Raw genomic sequence first — 15,768 nt, 5'->3', positions numbered from 1 at the left:
ACACTATACACACACACACTATACACACACACACTATACACACACACACTATACACACACACACTATACACACACACACACATACTACACACACACTTACTATACACTACACACACACACACACACACTATACACACACTACACACACACTATACACACACACACACTATACACACACACACACTATACACACACATTCTAGCAAACAAGTTGCATGTAGTTCTTGTACGTCTTTTTCATTACAAATCAACCAGTGTTTCATATATATATATAATCAGTGTATTTCTTTCTTTTTATGATTATTCATATTTTTTTACATTGTAAATTTTATATTACATTACATTTGGCAGAATTTGTCCAAAGCGATTTCACTAATAGTGAAGTACAAAAGTAATAGAAAGTAAAACATCTTTATACAGGGCCTAAAGGAAGTCAAAGGGAAATAATGGGATGGAGGAGTGAAGGAGGGGAAGAAGGAAGTGAGGTTAGAAGTAGTTAGTTTATTATATTCAAGACTATATTAAAGCTATACAGGAGCACATGCTCAATTATTTACAAAGTGATAAACAAACCAAAAGGATTTATTTATTTATTTTAACTGTGTAAGGATAACTGTGCTCTCTCAGGGCTCCGGCAGCTTATGGCAAGCTGCATAATCAGGATTCATACTGGCGATCTCCTGATCATAGTGGCAGTGCTTAAGACCGCTGGAACCAGTCTGCGCCCAAACCAGAATATGTTTTATATTTTACATTCTGCAATTCAGTATCTCCTCTTGTTTAGATGGTCAGTTTTGAACATCTCTGCTGGATTTTCTCAGTCAGTTTTATGAGGTAGAGTCTCCTGGAATTCAGGCTTTCAGTTAACAGCTGTGCTGAACCAATCAAGAGTTAATTACTTGAATTTCTTGTCTCTTAATAAAGTGTTTGAGAGCATCAGTTAAAGTAAAGTAGTGAAGAGGTAGAGTTACAGGTATACAGTGAATAGTGAATATTTGAGTAATGTTCGAATCCAGATTATGAGAAGCAACAACTACTCAACTAAGTAAAGAAAAGTCAGTCTGTTAGAATCATTTCAAGTGCAGTCATCGCAAAGACCATCAAAAACATTATAATGATGAACCTGGCACTCATCAGGACCACCCCAGGATAGGAAAGGAAGAGCGAGAGTTTCCTCTGTTGTACAGGATGAGTTTATCAGAGTTTCCAGCCTCAGAAACCACAAGTTAACAAACAGCTCCCCAGATAAGAGTATCCAAATACTTCAGAGTATTTTAGTTTGTTTAACACTGTTTTTAATTTACTACATGATTCATTATGTGTTCCTTCATAATCTGATAGATCACTAAGCTATTCATTTACTATGTAGAACAGAGGTGTCCAAACTACGGCCCGCGGGCCATTTGCGGCCCGTTTCCTTTTTTGGAGCGGTCCGCGAGGTATTTTAGAAATAGAATGAAAGTTGGCTCCGCTGTTAAGCAGGTTTTATAATGTGAGATTCAAAGTTTGAACGCTAGGTGTCAGAAACGAGCCAAAGAGTCTAAAAGAGGAGAGAGTGTGCATTTCTAGCGCAGAAAAACGGGCCAAAGAGTCTAAAAGAGGAGAGAGTGTGCATTTCTAGCGCAGACAAACGGGCCAAAGAGTCTAAAAGCGGAGAGAGTGCTCAGTTCTAGCGCAGACAAACGGGCCAAAGAGTCTAAAAGCGGAGAGAGTGTGCATTGCTAGCGCAGAAAAACGGGCCAAAGAGTCTAAAAATGGAGAGAGTGTGCATTTCTAGCGCAGAAAAACGGGCCAAAGAGTCTAAAAGCAGAGAGAGTGTGCATTTCTAGCGCAGAAAAACGGGCCAAAGAGTCTAAAAGCGGAGAGAGTGCTCAGTTCTAGCGCAGAAAAACAGGCCAAAGAGTCTAAAAGTTGCTGTAATTAAGTTGTTTTATATTAAGAGACATCATGAAATTAAACATCAATTTGAAAAATCTTAGTTTACACAACACTGTAAAAGATAAAAATAGTAAGTCAAGTAAAATGGTGTATAAATGAAATAATCAGGAAAAAGTATTATTTAAAGTGGTATATTTCATTATTTGTTTTATTACAGAGTCTGTGGCCGTGACTTCAAATATATTTCTCCTTCAGGCCCCCAACAAAACAAGTTTGGACACCCCTGCTGTAGAATAAATTAAAACACTGATTGAGATAAAAGTCTGAGTTTTTATGAATGATTAAAGGAAGCTGGTTTGGTTAATGTTGTTTGGTGTTTTTAGTTTCTGCAGGCGGAGAATGAGCTGACCCGAGAACAGCTGACTGAGAGTGAGGGGCTGCTGCGCTCTCACCTGCAGGGGCTGCGTGAGAGGAACCTGGAGTGTGAGGACCTCAGACTGGCCCTACAGCAGCTACGGTAACACACACACACACACACACACACCAGAGGTGGAAAGTAACGAATTACATTTACTCACATTACAGTAATTGAGTAGATGTTATGAGTAATTAGTAATTTTTAAAGTAGTTTTAAAATTTTACTTTATTCAAGTACATTTTGACACAAATAATTTACTTTGCTACATTGGAAAACTGACAATTACTGAGTAACAAATGAAATGCTGGAAAAAAATGAGTTTTGTTCTCCATGGCAGCGCAGCTGAACTTTTCCCAGCAGTGTTTATTACGGTTAGCCAGAGAGAGGCTGTGTGAACCAGCTGTGCTCGGGGGGGAACCGGTTCTGTCGAGTTATGCTACCCATCGATATGTGCTTCTTTACAGCACTGCGTATGCGCCCACCAACATTCTTTTTATATGTTTTCATGTTTTTAATGATAATTCCTTAGGTTTTCATTAGGAACATCTGATTGGATGTTAAAAAACATGTAAATAGCAGTTAAACATAGCAATGTCAAGTTAAAAAATAATGATGAACTGTGAAACTATAAAAATACAGTTTATAGTCGCCTGTATGACCATAAACTTTTAATAGTAAAGAAAGAAAACATGGATGATAGAAACCTATAACAATTATTCTTGAAAATGTTTTATGGGCTGTTCTGAACAAATACTGCCTGAAAGATCCAAATTATTTAATTTAATAATTATTTAATTTATGATTTTTATTTTTTTACATCAAATAAATAAAAGTAACTATGTAACTTTTACTCAAAGTACATTTCAAATTGTGCACTTTTTTACTTTTACTCGAGTAGATTTTTAACAAAGTAAAGGTACTTTTACTTAATTACAATTTTGTGTGTGTTGTGTGTGTGTGTGGTGTGTTGTGTGTGTTGTGTGTAGTGCTGAGAAGAATGCTTTGCAGGAGGAGTTGGTCAGTACGCAGGATAATGCCCGCAGTATGCTGTTGGAACAGGGGGCACAGCTGGCACAGGCTACACTCGACGTTTCCCTCCTGCAGCACAGACTGCAGTGTCTGATCAGCAGCACAGTGCCCCCTACTGACAAGGTATATACCCACCTGTTCACCCTACAGCAGTTTATATACCCACCTGTTCACCCTACAGCAGTTTATATACCCACCCGTTCACCCTACAGCAGTTTATATACCCACCCGTTCACCCTACAGCAGTTTATATACCCACCTGTTCACCCTACAGCAGTTTATATGCCCACCCGTTCACCCTACAGCAGTTTATATACCCACCCGTTCACCTTACAGCAGTTTATATACCCACCTGTTCACCCTACAGCAGTTTATATACCCACCCGTTCACCATACAGCAGTTTATATACCCACCCGTTCACCCTACAGCAGTTTATATACCCACCCGTTCACCCTACAGCAGTTTATATACCCACCCGTTCATCATACAGCAGTTTATATACCCACCTGTTCACCTTACAGCAGTTTATATACCCACCTGTTCACCCTACAGCAGTTTATATACCCACCCGTTCACCCTACAGCAGTTTATATACCCACCCGTTCACCCTACAGCAGTTTATATACCCACCTGTTCACCCTACAGCAGTTTATATACCCACCCGTTCACCTTACAGCAGTTTATATACCCACCCGTTCACCTTACAGCAGTTTATATACCCACCTGTTCACCCTACAGCAGTTTATATACCCACCCGTTCACCCTACAGCAGTTTATATACCCACCCGTTCACCCTACAGCAGTTTATATACCCACCTGTTCACCCTACAGCAGTTTATATACCCACCCGTTCACCTTACAGCAGTTTATATGCCCACCCGTTCACCATACAGCAGTTTATATACCCACCCGTTCACCATACAGCAGTTTATATACCCACCCGTTCACCCTACAGCAGTTTATATACCCACCCGTTCACCATACAGCAGTTTATATACCCACCTGTTCACCCTACAGCAGTTTATATACCCACCCGTTCACCCTACAGCAGTTTATATACCCACCTGTTCACCTTACAGCAGTTTATATACCCACCTGTTCACCCTACAGCAGTTTATATACCCACCCGTTCACCCTACAGCAGTTTATATACCCACCTGTTCACCTTACAGCAGTTTATATGCCCACCCGTTCATCATACAGCAGTTTATATACCCACCCGTTCACCATACAGCAGTTTATATACCCACCCGTTCACCCTACAGCAGTTTATATACTCACCCGTTCACCATACAGCAGTTTATATACCCACCCGTTCATCATACAGCAGTTTATATACCCACCCGTTCATCATACAGCAGTTTATATACCCACCCGTTCACCATACAGCAGTTTATATACCCACCCGTTCACCCTACAGCAGTTTATATACCCACCCGTTCACCCTACAGCAGTTTATATACCCACCCGTTCACCCTACAGCAGTTTATATACCCACCTGTTCACCCTACAGCAGTTTATATACCCACCCGTTCACCCTACAGCAGTTTATATACCCACCCGTTCACCTTACAGCAGTTTATATGCCCACCCGTTCATCATACAGCAGTTTATATGCCCACCCGTTCATCATACAGCAGTTTAAATACCCACCCGTTCACCCTACAGCAGTTTATATACCCACCCGTTCACCATACAGCAGTTTATATGCCCACCCGTTCACCCTACAGCAGTTTATATGCCCACCCGTTCATCATACAGCAGTTTATATGCCCACCCGTTCACCCTACAGCAGTTTATATGCCCACCCGTTCACCATACAGCAGTTTATATGCCCACCTGTTCACCATACAGCAGTTTATATGCCCACCCGTTCATCATACAGCAGTTTATATGCCCACCCGTTCACCCTACAGCAGTTTATATGCCCACCCGTTCACCATACAGCAGTTTATATGCCCACCTGTTCACCATACAGCAGTTTATATGCCCACCTGTTCACCCTACAGCAGTTTATATACCCACCTGTTCACCCTACAGCAGTTTATATGCCCACCCGTTCATCATACAGCAGTTTATATACCCACCCGTTCACCCTACAGCACTTTATATACCCACCCGTTCACCCTACAGCAGTTTATATACCCACCTGTTCACCCTACAGCAGTTTATATGCCCACCTGTTCACCCTACAGCAGTTTATATACCCACCTGTTCACCCTACAGCAGTTTATATACCCACCCGTTCACCCTACAGCAGTTTATATACCCACCTGTTCACCCTACAGCAGTTTATATACCCACCTGTTCACCCTACAGCACTTTATATACCCACCCGTTCACCCTACAGCAGTTTATATACCCACCTGTTCACCCTACAGCAGTTTATATACCCACCTGTTCACCCTACAGCAGTTTATATACCCACCTGTTCACCCTACAGCAGTTTATATACCCACCCGTTCACCCTACAGCAGTTTATATACCCACCTGTTCACCTTACAGCAGTTTATATACCCACCCGTTCACCCTACAGCAGTTTATATACCCACCCGTTCACCCTACAGCAGTTTATATACCCACCTGTTCACCCTACAGCAGTTTACTAATACATCTCAAAAAATTTGAATATCATTGAAAAGTTACTTTATTTCAGTAAACTCATATATTATATAGATGTAATAAACACAGAGTGATCCATTTTAAACCCTCTTTATGATGATTATGATTACAGACAATAAAAACAGAGTCTCAGAAAATTAGAATTTTAGAACCAAAAAAATTAGAAACTTTTGGCAGTGTGGGCAGTGTGCCAAGTCCTGCAATCTGCATCTCCATATAAGTTGTCAGCAGGTGAAGGTCTTAAATTGTCTTAAATGTACTGTAAATTTGCTGTAGGTATTAAATTTTGCATTTAATAGCAGCGGGAAAACATACTAACTTTAGGGGCGAGCTAACTACTTTACCAGAGAGAGAACTAAGTTAATTGGAGAGCTTGCTAACATTAGTGGCCAGTTAGCTAACATTAGCGGCAAGCTAGATAACATTAGCAGAAAGAAAACTAAGTTAAGCGGAGAGCAACCTAACATTAGTGTGGAAAGAACTAAGTTTACGTTGAGAGCTAACTGACATTAGCACAAGTTAGCTAATATTAGTGGCGAGCTAGCTAACATTAACAGGGATAGAACTAATTTAAGCGGAGAGCTAGCTAACATTAGAAATTGTGACTACATTTTTGGGTCTTAAATCATATTTATTGAGTTCTTAAAAATGTCTTAAAAAGCATTAAATTAAATGGTGCAAGAACACTGCACTGACTTTGGACTTCCCTCTGCTGACAACTTTTATGAAGATGCTGATTTCATTTTCCAGCAGGATTTGGCACATTGCCCACACTGTCAAAAGTACCAGTTGGTCTTAATATAATATTCTCATATAATTTTCTGAGACACTGATTTTCTGATTTTTGGGTTTTTATTGGCTGTAAGCTTCATGATTATCAACAATAAAATAAATAAACACTTAAAATAGATCACTCTGTGTTTAATACATCTATATAATATATGCGTTTCACATTTTACACAACTGAATTACTGAAATAAAAAATTAGAATATCATAGAAAAGTTACTTTGAGATGCACCTGTATATACCCACCCACTCAGCTAACAGCAGTTTCCCCAGCTGTTGATTGTGAATGTCTGGTGCTGATGTGTTTATAATGGATTCAGTAGTTTTCACTTTGATTTTGTTCCTGTTTCTCCTCAGAGCTCTGATCCTCCAGTCCAGGATGAGCAGCAGCTCCAGGTTTCCCAGAAGCCCCAGAGCTCGTTTGTTGGCTCCATCATGATGGCCCTTTCTGCTGAGCCTGAGAACAACACACCGGGTAATTTTCTCTATTTCATGAAGGTTTTTTATTTTTATCCTCTGTGATTTTACTCCCGTCCAGAACGATCATGTAGGTGTTTTTCTCAGACGTCCTCTGAGAAAATTACAGGCTGAATTATCTACTGTTTTTCTCTGAACTCCGTGCTCCTCCGGTAATTTTAGTCCCGTCCGGACGCACATCTCTGAGTTTCGTCTCCTCGCTTTTAATAAAATAATAAAATAGATATTTGTCCACTGCCGCGCACCGTAATTACACTTTGGGCGCGCCACGGTTTCCACGGAGATCCACGTTAAAAAAACACAACAGCGAGTGGAAATGGAGGAGCTACTGAACGCCACAATGTCATGTGACCGAGAAAAAAAAAAGCCTAAAAACTCACTAATCCTCCTGTTTTTTCAATTGCAGAGATGCAGGAGTTTTATCAGTAAAGAGTAGAAGTGTGAAATATCTTAACATCATATCTAAATATTCCTTTTGCTTTATCACCGGTTCAGTTGGAAATTACTGAAATATTCTAAGAATGGTTCCCATAATTTATTTTTCCAGTTAAACGTGATCCATAACTTTCTTCTAATTAACTATTTATTTGTTTGTTTGTTTGTTTCTTTTTTTGTGTGTGTGTTTGTGTGTGTGTGTTAGCAGTGTGTACAGTAGAGGAGGATGAGCCAGTGGAGGGAATCGGCAGTAAAAGCAGTGCCTTCACTCGTTTATCTACTTCTGCAGCTCAGCATGATGATGGTAACTTTTTATTTTGGTTATTTTTATTCACAGGAAACCCGTCAGCTCTGCTTTATTATAATCTGTACTGGATAATCTGGTGTAACAGTATGAGAGCAGGACTGGCAGAATAAACCTGTAATAATCTCTATATAATCCGCCACGTCTGCAGCTTTTATATGTCCTATGTTTTCTGTAAGAAAAGAGAGATTTGAATATCAAATACTAAAATGAATCACATCTTTTATGCAAAAATGTAATTTATATTTATTTGTTTATGCAAAATAAGAAAAAAAATAGTCTGTACTTATACTCAAAGAACAGGAGTGTGAACAAACAAAGTAAAAGAAAAGATCTAATTACAAATAAACTCTTACAGTTTATCAGCATTTATTTTTTAAAGGTCTCATTCCATTGTTTTTTCATTCATTTAAAAATGTCTAGTTCTACTCTTTAGTATGAATAAAGCCATGTGAGCTGATTTTAGTAAAAAAGAAAAGTGCTCTGGTTATCCGCTATAACACTGCTTTAGTCCCGTGGAGGAGTGGACTGAGAGAAACAATAGGTTTTCGAATCTTGCTTATGCATATTTATGCATGCAAACTAGGGGTGGGCGATATGGTCCTAAAATAATATCACGACATTTCATGGTATTATCGCGATAACGATACTCTTGGTTATATGACAAAAAAGTAAAAAATACACTACTGTAAAAAAAACAAAACTTACATTTTATTATTGTATACGATACGATTTTGCACACCTCTAACTAAGATATTTAAAAAAACAAGCAGATTTTAGCAGAAGTCAATGATTCAGAATGTCATGATACTATAATAATGAACTCCATATATCTCCATATTCAAAAACGTTGGCGATATTATCGTGTACGATACGATATGGCACACCACTAATGCAAACATATCGCCTCTGATTGGCTAACAGCATCAGGAGGCAGCGAGATGGACAACAGTTAGAAACGTTTTAAAATAAAGATAGTTTTACACTAATAACAGTTTTTACAATGTCATATGTTACTTTACAACATGTGTAATAATGCCCTGCTAAGTGCAGTTCAGCCACTGATCTAGTCTTAGAGTCTCTGTAAAACACCAATTCCACCGGAGATCCTATTTAAACCTATAGTTACACGCAGAGGTGGGTAGTCCAGGTCCAGAAAGTTAAAATCCACCCCGGGTTTTTTTTGGCTGAGATGCAGCAGAGCCGCCCAGGCAGTTGGAACAAAACCATTTTATGGATTTTTACTTTTAACTAGTGTAAACAGAACTGTTCTAAACATCTAAACACCTACCTATCTCAATTGTACTTGGCTGGTGGTGTTTTTCCTCCATAGACTAATTCTAACCATTTGTTTCTTAGCTCTGAATTACTGGGTAAAGTATATAAACACTGATGGGGTGTTTCATTGTATTGATTTCAGTGTGTGTGTGTTTGTGTGTGTGTGTGTGTGTGTGTGTGTGTGTGTGTGTGTGTGCGTAGATGTTATCCGCAGTACGACGCTGGTGGATTTGTTGGGAAGTCTGGGGGACAGCATGTCTGAGCTCCAGTCAGCCATCGAGCAGCAGAATCAGGACAAAGACTTCCAGTTTAACAGCCTTCAGAGCAACATGTAAGAACCTCTACAATCACCTAGCTAGCTGCTAATGCTAATGCTCCAGCCTTAGTGCTGGAGAAATTTGTGAAACTAATCTTACTGTAAATAAATGGAAGCGCTTTACTCACCCAAATAAACAGTTTTCAGGAGAGAAATCTGTGTAGATCCAGCACTTGTTTAACTTTAAGAAAGTCTTTTTCATTACAGTTTTGTTTACTTAGCTTAGCTTTACTTAACTTACTTAACCAAAGGTCCTGTTGGTAGATTGTCTCACTGTCCCAATGCGTTTATCTATATAGTGTTGCTGCAAAAAGGACCAAATCAATGTTAAGATGAATGGGTTTAGAATGGTACTTCATACAGTAAAAGTCCCTGTAGGTGAAATGTGTAGAATGGAAACATCCTGATCGAAGAACGTTTAATGACTTTATTTCTGCTGTTAAAGTCGTGACCTGCAGGAGACGCTGCAGAACGAGTCTCACAGGAACAAGGTGGCGGAGGCGGAGCTAAAGCAGCAGGTGATTCACCTGAAGACTCAGGTGGAGAAAGACGCTCAAGTTCTACATCAGAAAACACAGGTTTGTATAAAAGTTTCACTTCTGTAAACCTAAATACATATAAAAAAGAGTCTGTCAGAATAAGCGTGTGGATCAAGTGAACATTATAAAGCATTATAGAGCATTATAGAGCGCCCCCTACGCTTCCTGTAGTGTATTACAGTCTGTCAGAATGAGCGTGTTGTGGATCATATGAACATTATAGAGCATTATAGAGCGCCCCCTACACTTCCTGTAGTGTATTACAGTCTGTCAGAATGAGCGTGTTGTGGATCATATGAACATTATAGAGCATTATAGAGCGCCCCCTACACTTCCTGTAGTGTATTACAGTCTGTCAGAATGAGCGTGTGGATCATATGAACATTATAGAGCATTATAGAGCGCCCCCTACGCTTCCTGTAGTGTACTACAGTCTGTCAGAATGAGCGTGTTGTGGATCATATGAACATTATAGAGCATTATACATCATTATAGAGCCCCCCCCCCTTGATCTTCCTGTAGTGTACTACAGACTCTCAGAATAGGTCAGAGTATTATAGAGCTGTTTTTCGTGAGTAACCTTTATAAACGGTAAATGTTATATGTATATACGTGGTGTTTGTGTGTTCAGGATGAGAAAGCTCTGAGGAAGCTCTGCAGTGAGCTGGAGGAGAACATGGAGGCAGCGAGTAAATTCAGAGCAGAGAACAACGTAAGTACAGCACACACCCCAACACCGAGCTCCTCCGTATCTCAGCACACTCTATATCTCACCTATTCATAATTTATCCTGTTATAGGAGCTGCGGCGGGAGGGGGCGGAGTTACGGAGAATGCTGCAGCAGTCCCAGGTGGAGGTGCAGGCTCTAAGGGCTGCGTTAACACGATCCGGTGACCAATCAGCAGCCAGCTCAAAGGAACTGGACGACAGAATCCGTCTACTCAGAGAGGTGATGCAGTGAAACCGTACTTTATTATTTATATAATAAGCATTTAATATGTTGATGATTTTGCAAGTTCTCTCACCTGCAAATAAAACCAAAATCCAGAAAATATCATTGTTTGATTTTTAAATAATTATTTAACATTTTATTGCATGAAATACAGTCATATAAAAAAGTTTGGGCACCCCTATTAATTAATTTTTAGTTGTAAATATTTGGGTGTTTGTAACAGCCATTTCAGTTTGATATATCTAATAACTGATGGACACAGTAATATTTCAGGATTGAAATGAGGTTTACTGTACTAACAGAAAATGTGCAATATGCATTAAACCAAAATTTGACCGGTGCAAAAGTATGGGCACCCTTATCAATTTTATTGATTTGAATACTCCTAACTACTTTTTACTGACTTACTGAAGCACAAAATTGGTTTGGTAACCTCAGTGAGCTTTGAACTTCATAGCCAGGTGTATCCAATCATGAGAAAAGGTATTTAAGGTGGACAATTGCAAGTTGTTCTCCTATTTGAATCTCCTCTGAAGAGTGGCATCATGGGCTCATCAAAACAACTCTCAAATGATCTAAAAACAAAGATTGTTCAACATAGTTGTTCAGGGGAAGATACAAAAAGTTGTCTCAGAGATTTAACCTGTCAGTTTCCACTGTGAGGAACATAGTAAGGAAATGGAAGAGCACAGGGACAGTTCTTGTTAAGCCCAGAAGTGGCAGGCCAAGAAAAATATCAGAAAGGCAGAGAAGAAGAATGGTGAGAACAGGACAATCCACAGACCACCTCCAAAGAGCTGCAGCATCATCTTGCTGCAGATGGTGTCACTGTGCATCGCTCAACAATACAGCGCACTTTACACAAGGAGAAGCTGTATGGGAGAGTGATGCAAAAGAAGCCATTTCAGTTTGATATATCAAATAACACAGGCACACCTCAGGCAACTCTGTTTGTGGCGTGCTTGCAGAAATGGCTTCTTTCGCATCACTCTCCCAGAACAACTTGCAATTGGCCACCTTAAATACCTTTTCTCATGATTGGATACACCTGGCCATGAAGTCCAAACCAGTTTTGTGCTTCAGTAAGTCAGTAAAAAGTAATTAGGAGTATTCAAATCAATAAAATGATAAGGGTGCCTAAACTTTTTCATATGACTATTTGTCATATTTGATTCCATAGAAAACCAGAAGTTTAAATAATAAAAGTAATAAAACCTTAGTTTGCGGTTACAGAGGTCAGATGTTTTATGATGTTTTTGACCAACTTCACACAAACACTGCAGCAGGGATTTTGGCCACGCCTCCGTACAGATCTTCTCCAATCCTTTCAGGATTCAGAGCAACTTTGAGTTTTAGTTCAATCAAACATATTTTTTATTGGCTTCAGGTCTGAAGACTGGCTAGGCCACTGTTTTTCGAGTCATTGTCATGCTGGAAGACCCAGCCACGACCTAGCTTTAATGCTATTACTAAGAGAAGTTACTGGTCAAAATCTTGTGATACATTATTCTCTCTCTCTCTCTCTCTCTCTCTCTCTCTCTCTCCCGCCCGCTCCCGCGCACGCGTGCTCCCTTATAGTTGATAATTTTGGTGGAAATTAGTGAAATCTGTAGAATTTAGATTGAGCTCTCTGATCTGATGTGTTAAAACTAGCAAACGCACTCAGAAAACTAACTAAAACTAACTGAATTGGAGGAGAAAAAGCTGTGCTTCTTCTGTGCTTCTTCAGTGTTGCAGTGTTCATTAACATCATTCTGAACAGATTTTTCTCATTCAAATGGCCCGAAAACAGACAGTTTATGGGTTGGGTTGGATTTTTTGGGATTGATCTAAGATCTAAGAGCAGGATCTACAGAAATGCCCCTTCTGCATATACTAATATTGTTAGAATAAGTGTTGATTTATATGTTTGTATGTTTTCAGGTGGAGAAACTGAAGGCTAAACTCTCAGAGGTGGAAGAATCGAGATCAAAACTTCTGGAACGAGCAAAGAGACACGTAAGAAGATTTCTGACCACAGAACACTGCAAAGAGTGTTTGATTAGTGTATTAATAAAACAACTGTACCCTAATTTATGTAGTTGTTTTTTATTATTTGTGTATAAAGTAAATAATTTTGCTTTTTAATCATTTTGTGTGTGTTTCAGCAAATGGTTCACACCATGAATCAGAGTAAACTGGAGCGTGAGCTGCATCTGCTGGACGATATGATCGAGGCGGTCAGAAAGGTGAGAATCTGCATTTTTATTTACCTTTCAGTAACACTTTTACTAGTACAGCTCAAAAAATGTATATAGATAAAAAATAACTATTTCAGTAACTCAGTTGAAAATGTGAAACTCATATATTATGTAGATGTATTAAACACAGAGTGGGGCAATGAAAACCCAAAAATCAGTCTCAAAAAATTAGAATATTATATAAGACCAATTGGTACTTGTGTCAGTGTGGGCAGTGTGCCAAATCCTGCTGGAAAATGAAATTCACATCTCTATAAAGGTTGATTTGGGGGAAAACAAAACTGCACTGACTTTAGACTTGATAATAAAACACAGTGGATCAACACCAGCAGATGACAGACATGACTCTCCAAACCATCACTGATTGGTGGAAACTTCTTACACTAGACCTCGAGCAGTTTGGACTGTGTGTCTCTCCACTCTTCCTCCAGACTCTGATCCTTGATTTACACATGAAATGTAAAATGTACTGATGATCAGTGATGGTTTGGAGAGACATGTCTGTCATCTGCTGGTGTTGATCCACTGTGTTTTATTATCAAGTCTAAAATCAGTGCAGTTTTGTTTTCCCACAAAATCTTACAGCACTTCATATCTTACAGCTTCACTCTACTACTGACAACTTTTATAGAGATGTGGATTTCATTTTCCAGCAGGACTTGGCACACTGCCCACACTGCCCCAAAAGTACCAATTGATCTTATTATATAATATTCTAATTTTCTGAGACGCTGATTTTTTTGGTTTTCATTGGCTGTGATCCATAATCATCAACAATAAAATAAATAAACACTTAAAATAGATCACTCTGTGTTTAATACATCTATATAATATGAGCTTTACATTTTACACAACTGCATTACTGAAATTAAGAAACTTTTCATCTATACGCTAATTTTGAGATGCCCTAATATATGTAGAATTTGGGTTCTCTCCAAGTGTCATTTATAGATAATAAATATAATCATGCATTTGAGCTCGGCCAGGTCTCTTTTCTATGTCTGTGTTTTTTTTCCGTTTGCTTGTTTGTTTGTTTGTTTATTTATTTATTTGTTTGTTTGTTTGTTTCAGGCTCTGTCGTCGGTTCCTGAGGTGGTGAGAAACTGTCCAGAGCTCCAGAAGCTGGTGAAATTCCTGGGATGAGTTTTTATATTTCAGTGAATCGTCTGTTGTTTATATGTATTTGTTAAATGTATGTTTGTTAAATAAATAAAATATTAATTCTTTCTGGATTTAAGCTTGAAGGCTTATTGTTGTAAGAGAAGTTTCATTTACAGTTATCAGCAATATTACAGGAGGTAGATAAAAATAAATGTTGACACAGTGTAAGGGACAGTTTTATGTTAATAGAAATACTTGTTTTTATTGGACACTGACGATATGTATTTGCATATAAAATAAAGTAGTGTAAGTACACTATTGTGTGTATGTTAAATAGGGTTGGGTGGTATGACTGTAATCTTTTATACTGTGGTATTAAAACAGTAAAATGGTATTTTTTTCAAACAAGGACTGAATTTCATAAATATCACGTGTCTGATGTGCCAAACCTCTGTCTCCCATTTCTGTATCACTCTTAAGCCCTATCTGAATGGGATTATTATCTCAGGGGGTAATTTTAAGGTAATTTTCTCTTTTATGGGGGTTTTTATTCTCTGTGATTTTATTCCCGTCCAGAACGATCATGTAGGTGTTTTTCTCAGACGTCCTCTGAGAAAATAACAGGCTGAATTATCTACTGTTTTTCTCTGAACTCCGTGCTCCTCCGGTAATTTTAGTCCCGTCCGGACGCACATCTCTGAGTTTCGTCTCCTCGCCTTTAATAAAATATATATTTGTCCACTGCTGCGCACCGTAATTACACTTTGGCCGCGCCACGGTTTCCACGGAGATCCACGTAAAAAACACAACAGTGAGTGGAAAAGGAGGAGCTACTGAACGCGATGTCATGTGACCGAAAAAACTAAAGCCTGAAAACTCACTGGTCCTCCTGTTTTTTCAATTGCAGTCCGGTTGCAGAAGTTTTTTTTATCACTGAGAAGAAATGTGAAATATTTTTCACAGAAAATAATCCTGTCCGGATAGAGCTCTATTCTGTCACTCCCACGTTCTAGCATGTGTGTCGTATTGTATTTAAATTAAAAGCAGTAGATAATGTAGCTATCTATGCTATAGATAATCTAGATATGGGTAGATGTGTTAAAATATCCCTCCTTCAACCACAGACGCAGCTCCTCTTCTGTAAAAGGTGGTGGATGGAAGTTAGATGTAATTTCTCAACACTGAGATCTGTTTCTATTGTTTACTACACAATAAACAATTACTATGACTCTTTCCATCTGAGTATATTATATTAATAATTCTAAATAAAACTAATGTTATATAAATGATCTACTGCTGCACCAGACATTATAACTCAGAGTAAACGCAGACTAAAGTGAATAACAGGTAAAAGCAGCTGATTAATTCATGTGTATTTAGCATGGCCACAGC

General features: G+C 38.8%; 1 protein-coding gene across 8 annotated transcripts in view; it reads left to right on the top strand.

Moving 5' to 3' along the window:
* spag5 (sperm associated antigen 5) overlaps window positions 1-14,507 on the top strand; it is a 45,975-nt gene extending 31,468 nt beyond the window's left edge. For 7 of the 8 annotated variants that reach the window (XM_049481626.1, XM_049481631.1, XM_049481625.1 and 4 more), the window contains 11 exons: window positions 2,261-2,394; window positions 3,282-3,447; window positions 7,092-7,209; window positions 7,852-7,950; window positions 9,430-9,559; window positions 9,990-10,122; window positions 10,715-10,795; window positions 10,883-11,032; window positions 12,959-13,033; window positions 13,183-13,263; window positions 14,347-14,507. In XM_049481626.1, the coding sequence (XP_049337583.1) occupies window positions 2,261-2,394; window positions 3,282-3,447; window positions 7,092-7,209; window positions 7,852-7,950; window positions 9,430-9,559; window positions 9,990-10,122; window positions 10,715-10,795; window positions 10,883-11,032; window positions 12,959-13,033; window positions 13,183-13,263; window positions 14,347-14,418 (1,239 nt within the window). In that variant the 3' untranslated portion in view covers window positions 14,419-14,507. The remainder of the gene's footprint in view (window positions 1-2,260; window positions 2,395-3,281; window positions 3,448-7,091; window positions 7,210-7,851; window positions 7,951-9,429; window positions 9,560-9,989; window positions 10,123-10,714; window positions 10,796-10,882; window positions 11,033-12,958; window positions 13,034-13,182; window positions 13,264-14,346) is intronic. The other variant, XM_049481628.1, reaches the window with a different exon arrangement.
* The last annotated feature ends 1,261 nt before the right edge of the window (window positions 14,508-15,768 follow it).

The sequence above is a fragment of the Astyanax mexicanus genome, chromosome 7 (assembly GCF_023375975.1).
Source record: "Astyanax mexicanus isolate ESR-SI-001 chromosome 7, AstMex3_surface, whole genome shotgun sequence".
NCBI classification, from domain to species: Eukaryota; Metazoa; Chordata; class Actinopteri; order Characiformes; family Acestrorhamphidae; genus Astyanax; species Astyanax mexicanus.
This window is presented reverse-complemented; position numbering and strand designations above follow the sequence as displayed.